We start from the raw sequence: 22,878 nt of genomic DNA, 5'->3' as shown, positions 1-22,878 counted from the left end.
AATTGCTAACTGCAATCACTGGGAAGAACACCAATCTTACCTTTCACATCATTGCCAGAGTCCAGAACCTGAATGAATTCATTCTCCAGCAGCCATGCCACACAAGCCTCAATAGGTCCAGTCTGCGCTTTGTCTTGTACCTTCTCACTTCCCCACTTGCTTTCTTTCAAGCTGGATGCAAGAAGAGTGCAAGAAGCGTAGGTCTGCACATCCTCTGGAGTGTTGGCCACTCCCCCCACTATGATCTGTTGAAGAAAACCACTTGTTCATATTGCCAGAGAAGCAGTAGGATAGAACATCAGATTGAAGAATCAAAGGGATTGATGCATCAGATATCTACGTTTTAAAGAACCAGTACAAGAGGGGAACATGAGGCAAAGCAACAGCCAACCTTTAAAGACTTTTCTTGGCAAGAAGTTCTACCTTAGGTAGAAGTAAGATGGCCAAGCTATGGGAAAGAATGAATTATAAAATCTTATTTTGATAGCAGACATACATATAGTAGCAATTTAGATTTGAGACTAGCCCTAGGCATTTTGCTTAGCCAACATCACGAAATACTTTTAAAAGATTAGAACACAAACTGCAATTTTCTGAAGACAAAAAGCAAACCAGGAAGGAGTTCTCTTAAGGCTCTTCAGCATACTGAAGTTTTCTCTTTATAATGTGAATGCTAGACCCCATCATTGTTTTCCTGATTGAGGTTGCTTTTTTTTCCCTTGGATTTTGTTTTGTTTTTCACATAACTGCTTTTTCCTTGTGAGTCATTTCCATACATGTGTCGTCTTTGACAAACTTTCTTTCACGCCCTTGAAACTGCACTAGGAGACCTCTTTTTCTTTCTTCTTGCAGAAACTTTAAATGCCAGAGTTTAAGGACGAGTTAAGGTTTTCTGTAAATTTCCATTTTCGAAGTGGGTTTCAATGGATTTTTTTCATGTTATAAAGCAACACCACCAGAAAGGAACCACCATCTTTTAAATAGCTCTTACATAGAAATAGGCACTTAGAAATTCCATTGGTCTACCAAAAATTCAAAATCTATGGAATCACAACCAAGTTCTAAGTACCACAGCAGCTTTCACAAGACAGTAGGAATAGTACGGCAAACAAACTGTATTTAAAAAGTCTAAGCTCAGTTGACGTCCAAAAGCAACTTTGGAAAAGGAGATCGGCTTTTTCCACCTATGTGGAATAACACCCTTTTGGTCTTTTTTACTCCTGTAGGTACCCTACAGAGGAGGGCAGGCTAGAGGGAGCAAATTGGATACCACATCTGTTTGTTCACCAAAAATTTATTTTAAAAATTTCAATAATTTGTATCCAAAAGAGGTAGATAAGTTAATGGGGGAAATAAGGGACCCTGCAAGGTTCTACAAATGTCATTATGGCCCAATTCAGTCTACAAAGCCTCTGGGATCATTAATTTACAAGCATCTCCTAGTTAAGACTGTCAGGTCACACCAAGTTTAAGAATTACATTTATTTCTGCCTGCAGTTTGAGTATATCTAAACACAAAAGCAAAGTTTAGTAACCCTTGTTTGAGTGTGCTCACATCCTAATCTGCAGCGAGCAAAGACTGAAACATACCAAAGAAAATGCTGAATACTAAAGCAAGCTGGCAGATCCAAGCAATTTTCTTCTGGAGCCGTTTGGGTTGACAGCGGAGGAAACAGAAGAAAAAGAAAGTGCACAGAAAACATTTGATAGTGTCACAAAAGAAACCATCCTACAATTACAAGAGTGCAAGCACAGTTCTAATCCCTCTCCAAGTGTCCTGTACCTCAAGTATTGCTCTTTTCATGCTAGATGCGACACCTTCCCCTTCTTTTCTAAGCAAACAACTGCAAACAGGTTTGAGAGATCCCTGAAGTAAAGAAGTTCCTTTTGATCTTTCTGAGGGCTTGCAAACTAAAATGCTCTCACCTATAGGAAAAGAAGACAAAAAACAAAAAAGAAATTTGTTACTTTAGTATTGCATCTTAGCACTATAACATCTACATACAGTTCATCAAGGACATATTATTGGAATGGAAAACTAGGTATTTTTGAAAAAGCTAAATAAAAAAAAGAGAAAAACTTTTGCAACCTTGAACAGTGTATATCCATTTCTATGTAAGAACTCCACAGATACATAATACTTAAGAACTGAAAGCAGAGCAAACTTCAAAGTTACATTAGGCTGGTCAGGGTCTTGCCAAATCAGCTAAGAGGCTTCCATAGCCTCTCTGTGCATCTGCTTTGCTGCTGAACCACTCTCACTTCTTGTTCTGGAATTGACTGGAACTATAATATACAGTGGCATCAATTTTTCTTCTGTGCTACTTTATTAAACTGAAAAGATTCTCAAAAGCAAGAACAAAACATAAAAGCTGCACAGCACGTTGACAGTTTGTGTTAAGTCAACCAGCTTCCACTCCTGAAATAGCACAGATACCAAAGTAATTCAGAAATCTGAAGTTATTAATCTAAGTAACTGCATTCTCTGAACTTTCATATATGCACATATATACACACACACAATCTTAAGTATCCTGAATGGTTTCCACTGAAAGTACATCTAAATATACCTCACCTTAAAATTCTCTATCAGACATTGTTAAATTAGTCCCTAACTACTGAAATTCTATGGGAGATAAAAAAGGTCCCAGAGCCATGAAACAAAAATAAAAATAATGGGCCAATTCCTTTAATGAGGTAATAGTGCAGACTACCCATAGAATATGCAGTGGTCACATAAAGGACAAATCCATCTACACAAATCCATTACAGAGAAACTAGGTCCCTAGGAGACCTAGCTAGTTACAGGTTTTGCCAATTGGCATAGGATAAATCAATTATAGGTAGGACAAGCTTTCTTTTAATTAAGAAGAGTGCATTAGTCTTCGATAAGTTGGACAGTAAGTATCACAATAGGTTTACGATAACTTGTTAAGTTTTCAGTGCATGTACTCTGGACACTAAGGTAATTTTGGTAGTGGGTATCTTAGTAAGATCCTAGGAATGTTAAGTTATGCTAAAACTGTAGCTGTGGTAATGCTACAGTAATTAGCAAATCTAGAAGTAATGAAAAAACAACTGCACTTAAATTTCATGAACAGAATAAATACCACAAATGCAGTGTAGGTGAGTAACCAAATACAGCTTAAACATGATTACATAAATGAATTACAGGATGAAAGAGGTGCTCAAGAGGATGTATCCCTGGGATTTTTTTTTATCCTATCAGGTGAAACTTTTGACATCTATTGCCCATGTACTTTTGCCAGAGCTGAGAGTACAGAAAATAAACTGCCTGTAAGCATTGTTTTGTGAAAGCAAAGCTTATTTTGATTTTAGCAGTAAAGAACTTCCACTCATTTCACATTTGGGTTCTGATGTGACCTACAATTCCCTCTGAAAACTTTGACTCTTAGTATGATAAATCTAACAGAAGATGGGTGCCACTTGGCTGTATGTTATCTGACAGTTACTGAAGACTTGGGGGACACCCTTTCCCAAGATGTCACTGAGAACTTAAAGCCAGTAATTGCAACTGTCCTGGTTTCCATTATTAACCAGTATTACGGATAAACCATGACAGCAACCCAGTAAACAGTAAAAACAAACAAAAAAACACCTAAAATGTTTTAAGATCCCTTATGGAACATTTCAGATGAAAGGGGAAGTCTAGGTTAGTATCAGACTAGACAAACACCAGAAGACTCTAGCTATCTAGGCATAAAACTCCATTAAAAGCAAAAAAAGGCCCTATTATATTTCTAGGTTTTGTTCAGTGACATTGAACAGCTTTACCTATTTCGCCATGGGAATATAACACTTTTGATGAATGCAAAAATAATCCAATTTCATTTTCTAAAATTATGTTTTTAAATTTCCATCAAATCAGAAAAAAAATTCAAAAACTCAAAACCAACAATCCAACACTACAGTCTTGGAGTGAAGGAGGAATCAACCCAAGAGCATTTATCTTCTGTCTCTCAGCTGAATTTCATATCCACATAAGGCATTTTTTCCAGCTGAAGTTGCTGTCCTCCAGTCTCCCTACTCTGTGAAAGAGTAGCAGCTGGTAATGTAGCTTTACGTCCTCACCCAAAAGACTCTATGGAGTGGAAAAAAATGGTACATTCATGAAGCTCATCACCATAAAATCAACCACTTATTGCACAAAACACAGTCACATTAGAACTGTCAAAAAAGGGTACTAATTATTGTAACTTGAAGGGGAAAAAAAAGAAACTTCAAGGTGTAATTTTACACCTGCCAGCTACACTCAAATGACAAAGTCTGTAAAATTTCAAATACAGCATGCAGCTGCCCTTTTTTTAACAGATATGGATAGCTCACAGAGATATAGGTCGCAAAATGCTCTGTTGCTATGCTACTCCAGCAAAAATAGAAAGTTAAATGTAAGAACAGTCTGCTTACATAGGGTTCCAGCAAGCACCAATCAAACCATCAGTAGGGCAAATCCCACTTCCTGCTTGTGTTGAACTCCTTATTTTCTACTGTGTTTATACTTGTATAATATAATTTTTCCAAATATCATCCATGCAGATAAATTTCCATTGCAAATTAAAATAACAATTGCAAATTAAAATAACAGGCAGGATTATTTTGTTGAACATCAATCAGTGCCACTGTATGCACGAAGACACCATATTATCTATGAACTACTGTTCATATTTCCCTGTCTCTCTGTCGCATTACTACTTTCAAGATCCATAGAAGTTATGGTTTAGTGGAAGTTTAATAAGTGCAAATCAGAGCTTCAGACAACAGAATAAGTTTGTCAAATTATAGCTGTGGACTTTAAATGCATTTCTTACAGTTTAGGCCTGTCCAGTGAGAGTTTACTGTAAATTTTCTCACTGAAACGGTAAACACTTTAGTAAACCAACCATGGATCACAGAATTAAGGCAAATGAACAACACAGCCTTAGAAGCTAACAAGTATTCAAAGGAGAAAATAGCCTGTTTCTGAAGTAGCTGACATGTAAATATCAAAGTAAGTGTCATGCAGTGAAAAGAATCCCCTGGGAATTACAATTTTTATTCCATTAATACCAAACAAACTCATCTTGATTAACTTAATCATACTGAATACCAAAGGAATTCATCATGATTAGTCACTAATTGTGAAGCACTGCCCTGGATTTAATCAGGTTAACACCATTCTTAGAGAATGTTAATAAAGCCTCTGCTTACCCTCTGTGTCTACTCCTTTCCTACCAGCCCTTCCAGCCATCTGCTTGTAAGTGAGAATGTCCAGCAGTTTGCCACCAAACATGGGAGTTCGTATAATTACTCGGCGTGCAGGCAAATTCACTCCAGATGAGAGCGTGGAGGTTGCTGCTAGGACTCTAATCAAGCCCTGGCGAAAGGCTCCTTCAACGATGTCCCGTTCATCAAAAGTAAGACCTGAAGAGAGGTGACTTTTAGCAAGCCTAGAAATGGTGAGACTGCATTTAAGAGCTAATAATATTACCGTGAAGCAAGAGGAAAACCAAACAAATTTAATGAACATTTGCCATTCAGTGTTAGGAACTAGACTTGCAACATTATCTCAGTTAATTTCTTTCAAACCATAGGTGAAGCAAAATTTCACCATTAAGTTTTCATTAATCAACTGACAGTAATAGTTATAAACTAGCTTTTCTAAGGTGCTTGCACACATTGTAGCAAGATGAACAACTATTTACTATGTATCTACAAGCATTGCAAGTAAATAAATAACATAAATAAATAAAATAAAAAGAAGAAAACTGGATGTAACAAACACAGTAGGGAAGTAGGATTTAGTCATTTGCCATCCTGACCCTGGAATACTTCTTCATTATTTCCATTCTAGGTTACAGGTCTAATATGTACCTTTCTACATTTCCTTGAGGGCTTCAGGCTAATTTTATTCTTGAGAAAGAAATGCACACTCTATAAGCATTTGGAATTATTCCCCCTACATATTCAATGCCATAGCTACTGTTCTCTTCTCCTGAGCCAGTCCTTTTGCTCAGTGGATCAACAGGTGACACACACTATTACCTGCTTAAGTAAGAAATAAAAGATCTAGCCAGAAGCATTTGCAGCACGTGCTCCTTGTATTTTTATTTTCATTGTTATATTTCTTCTATTTACTCATCTATTCCAGTTTTATGTTAAGGAAAATTGCTCTGAAATACTCTGGCAGCTTTAGGGACAACTTGAAAATGCTTGGGCTACAAATCAGCTATTTTTTCAGGCATTTCACCAAAAAAAAATTAAGTTGTATTTGTTTTCCAACACAACAGAGAGAGGACTTACCATAACAATTAGTGAATTAAAGTCTTGGGCCACAATAAAAGAATTTCAAGTTTACCTCTAACTGTGAGATTCTCAAAGCATTGTAATTCAGTCATAAGCTACAGAAACTTCAAAAAGCAATTGGTAACTTCTTGGTAACTACAGCAAAAAGAACAATATGACTTGACCATTAGAGAATTCAAGACCAAGATACTCAGAAATACCTGCATGATGGAATGCCACTCCCCATGGCAAAGTACGCTGGAGCACAGAGTCCAGGCCTGAGACAGAACGCTTTAGCTGATCTAGAATCTCATTGATCCCCTCTCTGTCCACAACAACAGGGGCAAGGGCTGAGTTTTTTGTAGAACCTTGAGAGAGAAAATATTCTTATAGTTTCTACTAAAATTAATTTTCATTTAAGGCACTGCGCACGCTACAGTCTTCTGTTAACTACTTTTTTCTTACTCTCAGCCTGTTGCAAACTGTAGAATTCCCTGGCAATGATGTCTGCCAGCTTCTCACACCAGTTCTTGGATGGACAGAAAAGCAGGACTGAATGGCCATCACAAACAGTCTCATAACACAGGTTCACAACATGGTCTTCATCTCCCTGAATTGAGACAAAATATTTTCAATGCACTCTCACAGTGAATGGGATTTGTAAATGCTGTCATTCTTCTGTGTCACAGTAGGAATCTTCTACTTCAAGTCAGAAAGAGGAGCAAATAAAGAAGATGGAGCACTGTTATCTCAGTTTCTGTCTTGCCTTAGGAAGTCCAAGCACTAGTATGACCACATTGCTGAGGACAGCCCCAGATGTACCCATGAATAAATCTAAGGTTTTACATCTTGCTTTCATAAACCTGTTTCTGAATGAAGGCCACACAGTGCACACAAAAACTTTCATGCACACAAAAACAACTGCAACTTCCATGTCATGGCGAACAGCAGTGAGGAAGAACTAGGAAGAGTCCAAAGGGAAAATATCACTCTACAGTAACTAAAGAAAACTTATCTACTAGGATGTCTGAATTAAAAGTATGGAATATAGTAGTCTGAGCATCCCCAGTAAGATGCACCCAGCAAGCACTGTTGACCAAAGACTACAAGTGTTCAAGAGGACAGTAGAAGGCTTTTATGGATACTTACATAGACGTGTATGCAAAACCCTGCTGTTTACAGCTTGCTTTTTTGGTTTTAAGATCCTAAAAGAGCTCCTGCAACTGATTTGTTTTGCTTGGTTAAGCCAGATTTCTCTTCCAGCAAGGAGGCCAAGGGAGGAAGAGAAAAAAGGTAGGCATACAGTAGGAAATAAAAAGCACTGAAATGCAAATGAAAACAGGGGGGCAATGGCAGGAACTGCATATATACATCAAAAGCTCAGTCAAAAATTCAGCCAAATTCAGCAGCAGTGGTAAGGTCACCAAGTTCCCTTTCTTGGTCCAATTCGAAGCACGGAACAGACATCTGAAGGTTCAGTGATAGATTTCAAGCCCAAGAGGATCACCTGGTTTTATAAAATAAGCCAACTCCCTTAAAATGTTGAGTCATAAGTGTAGTTTAGTTCTTTCTCTCACTTAATTTAGTACCTATCCAAAGGAACTAATTCAAAAAACATCCAGAAAAGGAGATGCAACATCACCTTCTCAATATGACCACATAAAAGCAAGCTTCCAGACATTTTTGTCACAAACATTTCCTTTTGTTTCTAGGATCCTTCTTCTTTGCTGTGCCACCACGGTACTGACAACAGAATGTTTGCACACAACGAGAACTGGGTTGCTGGCATTCAGTCCATATTGTCCAACTACTACACTAGTATCACACAGAGTATTTGAAAGGACAGGGGACAGAATTCGCCCTTCAAAGACTTCACAGAAAAGGAACCTACAAGTAGGAAGTGCAAATGTCCCATTTCTATCCATTTTGCTCTTCCAAATCATTATAGTATGTTACTTTTCATATCCTTTTCAACCGTGCAAAAGGACTAAATACTGAAAATATATTCAGGAGAATCAGGATGAACATCTGCCTTCTAATCACTGACAAAATTAGATCATTTAGCAGTTTAACGTAAACAGTTTTGATACCAGATTTTAATGCAAATATATTCTGCCAATGGTTAATACAAATTCCTTGGCCTAACCAGGAAATATTTACCTTCATTTCTGGAAGTGTATTAGATTCCAGGACACAAAATAGGGCAGTGGGTAAGGAGAGAATCATAAAATCATAGACCATTTTGGGTTGGAAGGGACCTTTAAGGTCATCTAGTCCAACACGCCTGCAATCACCAGGGACATCCTCAACTAGAGCAGGTTGCTCAGAGGCCCGTCCAACCTGACCTGGAATGTTTCCAGGGGTGGGGCATCTACCACCTCTCTGGGCAACCTGTGCCAGGGCTTCACCACCCTCACTGTGACAAATTTTTTCCTTAGATCTAGTTTAAATCCACCCTCTTTTAGTTTAAAACCATTACCCCTTGTCCTATCACAACAAGCTCTGCTAAAAAGTCTGTCCTCATCTTTTCTGTAGGCCCCTTTAACTACTGGAAGGCTGCAAGAAGGCCTCCCTGGAGGCTTCTATTCTTCAGGCTCAACAGCCTCAACTCTTTCAGCCTGTCCTCACAGGAGAGGTGTTCCATCCCTCTGATCATTTTTGGGGCCTTCCTCTGGACCCGCTCCAACAGGTCCATGTCTCTCCTGTGCTGAAGGCTCCAGAGCTGGACGCAGGACTCCAGGTGGGGTCTCACCAGAGCTGAGTAGACGGGCACAATCACCTCCCTCGACCTGCTGGCCACACTGCTTTTGATGCGGCCCAGGCTACAGTTGGCCTTCTGGGCTGCATGCACACATTGCCGACTCATGTCCAGCTTTTCATCCACCAGTACCCCCAAGTCCTTCTCATCAGGGCTGCTCTCAATCCCTTCATCCCTCAACCTGTACTGATACTGGGGTTTGCCTTGACCCAGGTGCAGGACCCTGCACTTGGTGCTCAGAAACAAGATAGGTGCAAAGTCAACTTTTTCTTCAAGTCAGATTCAAGAAAGTTCAAGATCTTTGTGAGCGTGTTTTGTTTTGTTTTGTTTAAATCAGTAGAAGAAAAAAAAAAACCACAAACTTGTCCTTAGTTTGAGTATACAATCTATGAAGTAAACAATGAAATCAGGAATGTCATCTATTAAAAAAAAAAAACAACCCAACCAAACATACCAGTAGATGTCTTTTTAACTTTAGCTGTACAAAAGGTGTTATCCCAAAGCCTCTGTTCAGAGTTCTGTTACCTTCAGTTGAAGCTTGGGCTGGAATTCTCGCACTAAATTCATGGAGGAGTCATAAATGTTGCTTCCAATTTTCACCCATTCCTTGAGGGGCACAGGGCGAAAATCCGTACAGTATAGCTCTGCATCTAACCATGAGGCTAGGAGTCCCAAGTTTGGGAGGGTTGCACTCATGCCTACTATCTGTATCCCACCAAAACCAGGATTGGTCATCTTCACCTGCCTGGAAGTGGTTAAAAGAAAATGAAAATTAGTAACAACACAGGCTACAGTTCCGGAAAACAGCATTCAGAAAAACTAACCCTAGTTAAAAAATAACTTCCTTCCCGCCAGAGACTAAAGCGCAAAGCTCTTTTTTTCAACTCCTTGAAAAAGAAACAAGGCATACTCTACTCTTAGCAAACACAATGTCAGATTATGCATTGATAACAAGATAATTCAACTTTTAATCATTTTGAACCTAAATTTTAAGCTGCTTCAGGTAACAACAACCATAAACTGACTGCCTATTTGGAGAAATTGAAAACTAATAAATAAAACAACTATTTCCTTGCCATTTACAAAAACATGGAAATAAAGGAATGGTTCAGTCTCCACTGCAGTCTTTCTAAGCTTAAATGCCTTAATTAAAACACTTCCATTTGTTTCAGTTTCAGGACAAATAATAATAGACTAAGGTCTTCCTAGTGCTGGGAACCAAAGTCCTTAGTTCAGCAAAGAGTTCAGCAAAGAAGTAGGCAGCCTCAGTTCTCAAAGTGCTGAACAGCAGTTTCCACTAAAGTCAGTGAGAAATAATGGACTCCTAACAGAGCCGAAAAGACAAACCGTTAATTTAGATACCCAAATGTGTATTTTAATTCAGGCTTCTACATTCACACAATAGGGGTTTTTATGCTCCTCAGCCTACATTGAAAAACTACTCATTTGCATTGCAATGAGCCATAAATTGAGACCTTAAAGAAAAAGGTCTGACAAATCAATGTGAACTCAGAAACAGCCCGAACCTTCTTGGAAGACCCTGGCAATAGTGGCAAAGACAGAGGAAACCAGACTACCCAGAAACTAGAGCAAAAAAAGGGCAGTCACTGACAAGACATAAATAAGGAAGATAGGGAGAGGCAGACACTCTTATCTAAGCCCTTCAAGCATTTGCTACTATAGGTCCCCCATTTGATTGCAGATTTTCCTCCGCGAAGCAACTTTTGACATTCAAGGATGAAAAAAAATCCAGTTCCACAAGTCTCTGACTAGGGAAGAGAAAAATCTGCTGCAGAATTTTGGCTGATTCTGCAAAAGCCTCACAGATAACCAAGGGCACCCACATTGGCAACAGCCATCAGAGAACATTCTCTTGATGCAAAGACACAGCCTTATACTTCAGTTGAATATCCCCCTAATCACTTAAAAAGCTCTTAAAAGCACTGCTCATTCTGATAATAGGTCAGGCTGGATAGTGTTTAAAGAATTTGGATAAAGTGGCTCCTTTTAAATAAAAAAAAAGCACCACAGACTTGGGAGGATGTTTGAGAGAAAAAAGTGGTCTTCAACTCCAGGAATCTCAAGTGGATTCCAAAACAAAAATAATGATCACCTCCTTCCTGTCAGTAAATGGTATGGGCAACCACTGTCAACTTGACCATGACAGAGAGATGAAGAATCTGGGCCTCAGCACCTATATGGTGAAGGCTGAAGTATTGTGTCTTCCCAGGAACATTCCTTGATGCATCTGTCCCTTTTTCCCTGACAGATGTTTTCTCCTTCCTGCTTCTTCAATGCAGGGGAGGAAAGCAAAAGAATGGTCCTGGATCTGTGCTGCAGCTACATGATAAGCCAAGGTAAATGGAGCAGCAAAGCCACTCACACTGCTCTGAAAGTGTACTGCCTTCCAGGACTTTATTGGTGTAATATGAGAAAAAGTCAGAGGTGATTAGACCCAGAACACTGCTGGATCCTGGAAATCAGGAGGGAAAATACTGGCTAAAATGGTCAGTGGAGAGAAAATGTAGAAATGGCAGTTCCCGCAGGACTAAACAGGTAGTCTGTGCTTAGCCCAGCACCGGTACAACTCACAAGACAGGAAGCAGCAAAGGAAACTGGCAAAATCCGGCTTTTGGTGCTGAGGGAGCAATTGATTTTGACTCTTCTCTCAGCACCACCAGTAAAGATTAAGACGACTGATACACCATCTCCCCCATTTGCCTTTGTCTGTGTTCAGGCACTATGGAGCAGCTGCACAGTTTGGTGGTGGGGATCTAGATACGGAATTCTTAAAAGCCTCTAAAGCCCTTCCAAAACATTTAATCTGTTCCCCAGTGTCTAATTAGGTGTGCGAAAGGCAAGAAAACATGCAACCACTAGGCTATCACATGTTATAAGCAAAACCACAGATCACTCTGAGCAGTGCTAACTAAGCAGACTACTGGCACATGCTCTTAAGTCTTCTGATCTGTTCACCATTGGCAAGTTAACAGCATGCCCACCCTTCCACAACACATGAACATTTCAGTAGGATAAATACCCCATCCCATGAAACACTGAAAAATTAAGCAGGGCAAGTCCACTAGCAAAAACATTAAATCCAAGGTTTTGAAAAAAATTTAAATAGGTTAAAAAAGTAAATGAAAGCCTTATTTCTTCTCCTGAAAGAATGAATCCCATGGTAGCACACAAATTGAAAAACATGAGGAAAAAAGGTTTTGACTATAACAGCAGGCCCCTGAGAGGTGGTATGATGAGACCTTAATAACCAAAGTAGTCTAAGTCATCACTCTCATAAAAACCCTGGAGCTAACTCAAATTTCCAATCACCCAGAGATCAAAATATCTAGAGCCATCCATAATTTAGCATTAAAAGACAAACATCCTGGTCTACCCACCTTTTTGCAACCTTTTCTGTAACATATCTAACTTTGGTCAGAAGGAGTTCCAGTAGATAGCCTCGATGAGAGTCTCCCAGCATGTGCAATTCATCCACAACCACCACCCCTGATAAAGAGAAGCACTCAGGTTATATCTGGCAAAACTCCAAACTAAGACCAGATAGCCTTGATCCTTCCATATTCCACATGGTGAACTGAAATTTATATTCACAAATCCAGCCGTGCTTACCAACACTGCTATGGCTTCCTTCTGTCACAGATTCTTCTAAGAGACAAATCATAACTAGTCTCATGACATTTCACACCCCTCACAACCTCACGCACACAATCAGCTTTTAAAAAAATAATAATAAATAGGTTGAGTTGTTAGTCTGGCCACCATGCAAAACAGTATTGCAACATCTCTACTGTAATCCCTCTGAAAGTAAAAAAAACAGGCTTCAGAGTATCTGGAAAGGAACATTCCAGCACCCAACTGACCTAGTCAAAAGCTTTGTTGACATCACGGTCTTAGTTAAAAACATTGCTCCTTACTAATACAGTAGCATTAGGGAAAAAAAAATAGAGTAGATCTAATTACGCTGGCATAGCTTGCTTCCTATTATATATTTTCTCACTAACCAAACCTGAATGAGCTCTACTATTTAACTTTGGCTTTCTAACATAAAAATCCTTAAATGACTGCTCTGTTGTTATCCTACCTCCAGCAAATGACTTTTTAATCTATTAGCCACCTCCATCAAATTTGTAAGATGTGTAGAAATACTGAAGAGTGTCTAAAAAGCTTCCTGATTATCAGCAGCTGTAGACAACAGACCTGATTATGGTCTCCCCTGAGGAGAAAACATAGAGCCACTACAACTCAGCCACCCAGCACACCTGCACACATCCCAACTAGCAGCAGTAGGTACCCTTTCTGGCCAGCTGACAGGGTCACAGACACATGGAAGACGTTGAAGGAAGGTTTTAAAAAAAAAAAAAAAAAAAAAAAGCAGGGCATAGAGGACACCGGGCTTCATTAGTTCTTCTGCTGTGGAATTTTTTTCCTCTGTGGTACATCTTCCTGGTACAGCTAAAATAGCAAGAGCTTAAGGGCAAATGTGACCTTATATTATCTGTTTCAATGCTATTTTTCCTTCTCATTTTTTTTCTCTCCTTCCTACATATGTTCCATCTCTCTCCGTCTGTTTTCTCCCCCCTCTCTTTCAAGCCACTTAAGTTAGAAGAGAGTGCTGCACTGCTTCAACAGCCTCTTTTACAAACTCCTACCCATCCAGCTCCTCTGTCTTCCTGTACTTCCTCTAGTCTGTGCTCGCTTGTAAAAAATGGTAATTCGTTGGTCATCAAATACATATTTATTCAGCTACCGAAAAAAACTTCTTCCTGCTTCCCTGTACAACAGTCTGAATTTTTCCAGCACCTCAGACAGGACAATGTAATCAGATATCTACCAAAGTAAAATTCATACAAGTTACTTTTCCAGTCTTTGTGCCAAGCAGCAGCACATTTTGCTTCCTGAAATGAAGCATGGAACACTAGTGGTACCTACAGGCCAAAGCACAGGGAATGCCACTACTTGTTGTATGGAGCACTTGTTCTATACCTTCTGCTGTTGTTCAGCTATAATAAATATTCAAATCCGTGCTAAACCTGTGTACTGTATTACCCTGGCAGTCTGCAAGCTGGTGAGACCTGACTGCCACACATGCACAGTGCTCTCCTCTGTTCAGGCAGTACTTGGAACACACCCACCAGGATAATACAGTAGGAGCAATGAGGCAACCAGTATTTTTCACAAAGCTATTCTCATCTTAAATTGAATTGCAGCCAAGAAGAACTACAGGTCCCAGCATGCAATGGTATTTTCTACTCAGCAACAAGCTCAGGAGTGCAACTGGGGCCAGAATTTTGTCATACTGCATTGCTACTGAAAATGAGGCTAGCCTCAGTCTCCTCTTTCTGTCTGCAAATTAGGTATGTCCCTATAAGACCGATGAAAAAAATCTACTAAAAAATACCTAAGAGCTAACATACATGTTTACTGCAGAATAACTAGGCTGGTCTAAATTTAGAATTAATTAGAAGACAAGGTACAATCTTGCAGTTTTAGACGTTTGCTTTAGGTGACAGTTAAACTGGTATTTTCAGCTCATGCCCATATTTTACAAAAATTTATCTCCAAGTAGAAGATTTGTTAATTTCTTACCTTAAAGATTATTTTAAAACTCAAATTTAATTTAAAAATTAATTTCAAATAAGTATGTTTAAAAAAAACCACTTTTACCCTTATTTCAGTTATATAGTCATATTGGGGCACAAGAGAAATGGAGGGTTGCAGCAGAGGTCTTTTCAAATGGTGAAAGAAAAACATCACGCTTTAAGGATGTATTGGTGTTGAGGACACATATTCAAACTCAGATCTTGTAATCACTTGGCTAGTTATATGACTCTTCTCAAGTACATTCATCTTGGAGAGAACAACAAAATGTAGGGATAGAATGGAGGTACCAACCAAAGGGATTTAGCATATCTCTAGCTTCTGAAAGATGATACCATTAAACAACACATTTTAGTATACTGAGTATGCTTCCAAGGCACCCAAGCCAACATAAGTATGGACATTTTTGACCCCATCCTCTGCCTTATGCTGGCAATACAGCTTGTACAGTATGATGACCTAGGATCAAACTAACCCTATTTAAAACAAACAAAAAACCTGAATAGCCATATATTGAAACAACTAACTGCATGATTGCCAGTTCTCTTGCAAGGGAAGGGATGAAGATACACATTCAAGAATCAGGCTGAACTGCAGAAGCCTCAATTCGAATGAGCTTAAAATGCTGCGCAACCAGAGTCATCCACTCTTCTTCCAGTCCACTGGCAGTCTAAAGCATTCATGGTGAACCAGCCCCTACAGATCCAGGTGTGAATGTGTTACCCCATGATCTCACATGGACGAAAGCTGCAAGGCTTTATTACCCTTATTCTCTCTTGTGTTTAAAACACTTTTCTGGCACACAATGCTGCAAAATATTATGACACCAGATGCACATGGAACAGCAGTTTCATAGGTGAAGGTCCCAGAGCAGTTTGATACTGATCTAGTTTTACAATTTTTATATTCTAAAAATAGCAACCAGCTATGTTACAGGCCAGAGTGAAGACAGCAGGGATTACTTTATAAAAATATAACTGGGTATAGCTTTATATATAGTATATAGTATACTATAAAGTATATCTAGTGTACTATATACTATATATAGTATACTATATAGTATATATACTTTATAGTATACTATAAAGTATAGCTTTACTGAGCAGGGAAATACAGAGAACAAACTTCTGTCTGGACTTGGAAAACATGTCTCTCGAAGTACGCACTCAAAACATAGGGCTTCTTCAGGTTTTGTATCTCCTCCAAACACTAAATGAATACTACCGTTATCTAGTGGCCATCAGGGCCACGTTGACCCAGAAGTCTATGCTACTAGGACAGAGAGCTTTTGAGCGAACTACAAGAGAGAAATGAGTGTTGCAGCCGTCCTAGTCACCATGCCTACCCAGAGGAGCTCTGTGTATTCATTCCACTTATCTGGACAAAGATGAGCACCAAACACAATTCTGCCTCTTCCTTGAGCTAAGTGAAGATTAACTGTGGATGCAATACGTACATAATCTGTCCCAAACAAATGAATATACATACATTCTTCAATTCAAACATACCCCAGACCTTTAATTCAATTTCATTAATTAGAAGACATGTTCTACATATGGGAATCACTGCTTATTGCAGTTAATCACTGTCCATGGATTGTCATCCATGTTGGACAAACTAAAACCTGCAGCTTCTACCTACTTAGCCCAGCCGCTGAGCTACATAAAATAGTCCTGACTATTCAGACATGCTCTGGAGGAAGAAAAAATGCTCAGTTTTCTCATATAGCATGTCTGTCACATACAGAACTGAGCAAATACAAGGTATACCATGTACTCAGAACACATAATAAACCTCACCCCCGCAACCGCCAAGCCTTAGTATTTTACCCAGTGAGTCCATTTTGTTCTCTTCTATTAATCTATTGATTAGACCGTTGGCTTTCTCAATGGTGCAGACAGCAACATCCAGGGTAGAGAAACGTCCAGCAGGAGACATGCTTCCCATGTAGCCTTCAACTCTCACATCCACCTCCTGAAAGAGGGCCTGTTTTTCAAGGATACAGAACATCATGCCAAGGTTACAAGCCTGAATTTTGACCAATGCCTGCTGGAATCACATAAAAGCCTGCATCCTACAACCACAATTTCTAGTACTTATAATGCCAACTAATCAGATTAAAGCCATAGCTCAGCCAGTTACTGCTACTCTTCTTTTTTCCACTATCATTTTTCTATTTCCAAAGCCGAAGCCACATAGTACACATTGCAGGATAAAGTGTATATAACTGAGTAAGAGATGGGGACCACCAGTTTGTATAAAAACATTGACTATTAAAAAGGTTAGAGAACACACAGTGCAACAGTTTATAATAGTAGCGGGTTATGTACAAAGAAGCCTTACTCCTGAGAAATCCGGGGCAAAAGCCAAACATAGGACCCCAAACACAAAGATGTCACATCTCCCAGCTGGAAGTCAAGAAACAATGACATCTTTTCTTCCACTGTTTATTACTGCAGTGCCAAAGCTTTGGCACATTACATGCTGCATTAACAAAAGGTACAAATGTTTGAACCAGATGGGTAGGATACCATATGATTTCAAGTATGTGAAGCTACGGCCAAACTTTATGCCAGGAGTAGTAGAACACAGCATCAATAATCCTCCAGCTTTACAAGATCAAAGCAAAAGCATATCTCCATTATCAATCACTACAAAGTAACTTTTGCACTCAGTTTGTAACATTTCCTAGCAATTTGCAAGTTTAAGATACCATCTCACTTTACTAGCACCCAAAACGTCTTAAATGTCGGAAACTATAAAAAAAAATGCCTGCTGGTTTTGTATTTTGTTTTAGTAATTGTTGTTACTTTGACATATTAGCTAATGGAAACAATATTTGATACTAAAGTCTTTCAAGAAAAAATGTTTTTGTTTTAAAAAGGCTGTTCCCACCCTAATTTTGTTTTTAAATAGCTGGGGTGAGGAAGCCACAACATAACTATACTCTGTCAGAGCATATTTTTAGCAAAGTCAAAGTGAAGTCAGAGGCACAAAATTCTGGCAAACACCCCAAGGAAAGCTAAAATATCCTTTTATCCTTTCAGATAATGTTGATACTTCCCTTTGTAGTTTTTCAGATGAAATCGCTAATTAGAAAATTCCTTTAAAGTTTGTGTATTGTAAAATCTGTGAATAAATGCAAGTAACAATGCTTCAAAAGTCCAAGTTGAAATAAAAAGTTTTAATCAATTCCTTAAAATTTTCCCAAACATCCTTTTTTGGCTAAAACTTTCTCTTTTTTTATCTCTAACTTAGAACAAGAGCACATTTTAAATTATCTACAAATCCTTTCTGAAATTACTCTGCAATTTTTTTTTCCTCAAATCCATGCAAAAACTTTTAACTGTTCAGAAAAATTGACCCAACAACTACAACCCATAAATTTACCCTCCCTGAATGCTACTTACCTGCAGATAACACTTTTTCTCCTTGGCCACAGAGACAAAGGGAAGGATGAGAAGAGCTTTCTTACGAGTCTCCAGAACTCGCTTCAAAATAAGCAATTCTGCAACAAGAGTCTTTCCAGCACTGGTAGGAGCTGGGGGGGAAAAAAAAAAAGTGGTGTTTTTTTAAATAAATTTTTAAAGTTTAAAAAAAAAAAAATCCAAGGAACAAGCATCGTAAAGCTAGCATAGAAAGCAGTTATTGGAGAACTTGGGGCTGGGCCCTTTAACTGATGCCAGTCTCCCACAACCACAATTGCAGTTAACCCCATAAAGAATGAAGAAAACTGCAAAGTATTTCTTTTCTAGCCTCCTCCATCCTGCTGCCATGGTTTGTGTTCTCATCTCTGATCCAGAAGCAACAGCAGCTCAGAGATCAGCAAGGGGGAAAAAACCCAACAAACCAAAAAACCCCACTGCAGTCTCCTTGTTGGACAGGAGAGCCCAGTCACCACCTTACTGACGTAGCCCATAAATATATTAACCCCTCCTGTTTGATGAGCATCGCTGTTTGCCATCTATCATCCACAGAAAACTGTGGGGAACTGTCACATACCAGGGGACAGCCATTACCCTGCAATCAGGCCCAAAGTCTTCTGGAACCTAGTAAATAAAACTCAAATTCAAGCCTAAGAATATCACCCACCCCTCTTCTAAGTTCTTCATCCTCACAGTGCTGCTCTGGGACCTTCTTCCCATGGAGAATAGACATCCAAGTTGTCACTTCCCTCAGATTTCTAGTCTACCAGTCCTACTTCTTCTGCGCAATCCCCCATACACTAGATGAAGAGAAATGATAAAGGGACTGAAAAAATTAGATAGTAAATAAAATTTTCAAAAGTATTTCTACCTAACATTGCTGCTATCATTCAGTTCTAAAGGAACATTAAGAGAGAAAATGGGGGAAAAAGTCTGTCTCTCCTCACATCTGGAAAGGAGTCTATCAAGCCAGGTCTGAGGTACAGCAGTGGGACAGATCTTAATGAAGTCTCTCCAGAAAAGAGAGGATCTTGACCTTTTCATCTGCCAGATCAGCACCCTTCAGCACCAACAGGTTCTTGTAAATGGCACTGGCAAGGTGAGGGGGGACTAGTTTTGCCAGATGTTTGCATACCTGAGTAAACTAGGTTCCTCCCTTCCAGAACTTGTCCGAGCATTAGGCATTCTGCTTGCCATTCAAACATTTGTACTACTCCCAGACTGTGGTATTTCTCCAGAACTGCTTTGGGAAGACCCCAGCTTGCAAGGAGCAGCTTGTCTGCTTGGTCTTCAGGAACATTTACCCGCTGATATTGCCCTTTGGGAGGAGAAAATAAAAAAATTTAAAAGTCAAGTATCATCCTTCAATCTGAGGTCACCTAGGTTATATACCTAAAGGTTATAACCTAAAGGTTAAACTTCTCTACAAGCTCCTGTATTATGATAAAAGGTAACAAGAAACTATCTTCTCTATATTTTTCAATATTTCCTATGGATGTTTCACAATTCTTCTTACCTCCTGACATCATTTTTTTCAATTTTTCCTCCTACAAGGTTTTCCACATTCAAATCATTTCTTCACTAAGCTCTTGCTCTGATATTTACTTTTGAGACAGAGTAGACATTACCAAATACATACTCAAACAGAGTTTTCTTGCTTTACGAATGAATTAAAAAAACCAACATAAACCAAACAAGCAGCTCAAGCTACTCTGCATAATGTGTGTTACTTCAGTTTATCAACACTGATTAGTATCTTCACCACATTGCCAGTTCCTCTAGCTTAATTGTGTTCCTTGCTGCTTATTTCTTGTCTTTATAACCCTAAATAATTTTGTGCTGGCTACAGATACTGCCTCCTCCTCCCTTTTTCCAAATCATTAAGAAAACTCAAACTTTTTGTCCCTTTCCTCATCTGAGACAGAAAATGGGTTTTTGATCCACAGTAATGCCTCCTCTACCACCCATGACTGTAGAGTTCCCATAACAGCGTTTTGTGAAAGACCTTGTCAAATTGAGATGAAAAACAAGTAATTGTGTGTACTGACTCTAGTGTACCCATTTTTCAACCGGCACATTCAGAATATTCTAAAAGAAATTTCCCACCATTGTTGGCAGCATAAGGGCAGGCTAGATCAGAAATACTAGTGTGCATAAGCAGCCAGTATTTTTACTCTCAACACACTAAAAAGTTCAGCTGCCTTCTTGAGGTTAACCCCAACCTAGCTGTCAGTAATGGATGATCACTCTCCCATACACAAACATAAAAAGGTTGATATAGCTTAGCTCTGAAAGCTTTATTTCACTTTGTATAATCAAAGTACTATACAAATACTAAACAAGAAGCTGAGCACCATCAGGAGAGAACAGCAGTATGCCACGAAGCAGAACAGGCTTCCCAAGGGGAATTCAGAGGAGACCAGAATTGTCTATCCTAAAATGTGACTAATATTGCAGAATTAGGATTCAGAATAATAGAAAGAAAAAAAAACCCTACATGATGGGATCTTAAGCTTCTCATTGGTTAAAACCAATGAACTACATGTAAGACAGAAGGGGTAAAGGATTACGTGATTCTGCTGTTTGAAGAGTATCTGTAGATTAGCACTGAACATAGGTTTGAAAACTTGTGCTTTAGGGCTTCTTGAAGATCTGTGTACAGAAGTATACCACTACACTAACCACTATTTTACCTACTAGAAAAATGCTAAGAAATAGTCAAAATGAGGAAGATACACATCATTGGTTAAAAGCACTGCGCATTAGATTTCTCTGAAAGAAAACCATTCCAGATTGTGGGGCCAGCTGGACACAGGAATGCCGCTTACTGAGTCGTCTTTGAGGAGTTGTCCTACGGAAACATGTACGTTGCCTTGCTCAGCTCCATTTGCAGGAGCTGACAAAATCGTATCTTGCAGAACATAATCACATCAGGGATAAGGTGCAACGTGATTGGAGAAGAGGGCGAGAAATGTCCAAGTTTAAAGAGTTACAAAAATTTGTAGAGGAGCTAGTTACAAGATGTTATATAAATATCTTGATTGCAAAAGTTATATACATCTTCATGCTGTATACATCTTCATTTCTCTCTTGATTCAAGAGTACAGTAAGCTGGTAAAATGTATTGCATCTAGAAGTATCACTTTAAGTGGTCCTGGCTGGCAGCAGAACCACTTTATATGACATCTTGCCACAAGATGTTTACATAACGCAATGTTTAAATAGCATCTTGTATATATTGGCAAGATGTCATATAAAAAACCTACTACATTTCTCTGCATTTACAGCTATCTGGGCGCCAACCAGGACCACTTAAAGTGATGCCTCTAATTACAATACATTTTATCAGTTTAGTGTATTCTTGAATCATAGGTAATAAGCTCGCGTCATATACCAAATACCGACTATACCAATTGTTGCACTATGGTGCCACCTAGAGGCCAAGTCAAGAATAAGGCCCGCTGTTAAATGACATACCATGAAACAAGCCCGAGTTCAGAAGTGTGCACAGGACATAAATTTTCTTACCTTCTTCCACTAAACGGTGAATAGGGCAGGAAGATCCTCCGATTCCTATTTGTACTCTCCCACCCGTGTTAACATAAACACATACCTCAGCTACAGCCGCTGCCCTCAACGGAGAAAGGAACGGGCGAAGCGCCGGGGCTTCCGCCCGAGGGCAGGGAGCCGTCCCCGGGGCAAAGGCCCCGAACCCTGGGCCGGAAGAAGCTCAGAGGGCCCCGACCCCCTCCAGCACCGCCCCGGGCCGGCCGGAGACCACCGCCGGCGGGAGGACTCTCAGCGCCATGTTGCCTCGCGGGGCAGCCCCGCTGCCCCGAACCCCGCACGCCCCGAACCCCGCGCTGCTTTGCGGGACAGAGGGAGAAGGGAGGGGAGGGCCGCGCTCTCCTGCGCCGGTACCTGCCGAGCCGGTGCCGGGTCTCCCGCTGCCGCGCAGGGAGAGGTCGAGGCCGGGCGGCGGGCTGAGCACAGCCCGGCCGAGCTGGGTAGCCTTGCCCGCCCGGCGGGAGGCGGCCGGGCCGCCCGAACTGCCGCCACAGAGCCCCGCGGCCGAGGCTGTGGCGACGCCGTTAGGGGTGACGCCGCCATCTTCCCGCCGCGCCATTCAAACCTCAGCACCGCCCCGCGCAGCGGAGTAGGCGCTGCCCGGGCCAGAGCGGCCGCTGGAGAGCTCGGTGCCTCGGGCCAGAGCCCCAGCAAGGCGGCCGCGCTACCGGCGGCCTAAGCGGGAGCGGGGAAGGGGCAGGAACGGCGCCACCTCCCTCATCTGAAGGTGAGGAACGGTCCCGCAGCAAATGGGGCCCTCACGGCACCCCGGCGTGCCCGAGACGTCTGGTGACACTGCACGCCCGTTTAGCTTCAAACTCTTCGGGGACTGCTACGTCTGCACTGTGAACGTGATGACGCTAGTGCTTTTTACACTAGTTATACAGTTTTTAATTACTGTTCTTTCCCACCACAGGATTAGCTTTCCAAGTGCCACACTCACCTTTGTCAAAAAGCATTTGCATTAAAAATAAAATGCCATGACAACATCCAAACTTCTGACACAGGACATAAGGCACCCAACTCACCGACTGCTGGTTTCTTTGTAAAAATACCTGGCTTTGTTTTAAGCAACACACAGCAGGGTATGTTATTCATGTCATACAGGTGAAAGACAGGTAATTAATGAAGCACCATAATGCAGCCTGCTTCAGCAAAATCACAAGCACACAGGCTTACCTTGTAGAGCTTCTACATCCTCGCAGAAAGACAGACTGAAATGATAAA

The 22,878-nt window shown here is 40.3% G+C and overlaps 1 protein-coding gene across 1 annotated transcript in view; it reads right to left on the bottom strand.

Annotated features, from left to right (window-relative positions):
* POLQ (DNA polymerase theta) overlaps window positions 1-22,210 on the bottom strand; it is a gene marked incomplete at both ends in the record, with an annotated part of 54,797 nt that extends 32,587 nt beyond the window's left edge. The window contains 11 exons of the mRNA XM_082014014.1: window positions 41-245; window positions 1,784-1,926; window positions 5,209-5,421; window positions 6,504-6,650; window positions 6,748-6,892; window positions 9,566-9,781; window positions 12,435-12,547; window positions 16,489-16,645; window positions 18,070-18,200; window positions 19,220-19,402; window positions 22,006-22,210. Of these exons, the coding sequence (XP_081870140.1) occupies window positions 41-245; window positions 1,784-1,926; window positions 5,209-5,421; window positions 6,504-6,650; window positions 6,748-6,892; window positions 9,566-9,781; window positions 12,435-12,547; window positions 16,489-16,645; window positions 18,070-18,200; window positions 19,220-19,402; window positions 22,006-22,210 (1,858 nt within the window). The remainder of the gene's footprint in view (window positions 1-40; window positions 246-1,783; window positions 1,927-5,208; window positions 5,422-6,503; window positions 6,651-6,747; window positions 6,893-9,565; window positions 9,782-12,434; window positions 12,548-16,488; window positions 16,646-18,069; window positions 18,201-19,219; window positions 19,403-22,005) is intronic.
* Between the last annotated feature and the right edge of the window lie 668 nt (window positions 22,211-22,878).

This window comes from Phaethon aethereus (assembly GCF_964289735.1).
Source record: "Phaethon aethereus genome assembly, chromosome: 1".
In the NCBI taxonomy this organism is placed as follows: Eukaryota; Metazoa; Chordata; class Aves; order Phaethontiformes; family Phaethontidae; genus Phaethon; species Phaethon aethereus.
This window is presented reverse-complemented; position numbering and strand designations above follow the sequence as displayed.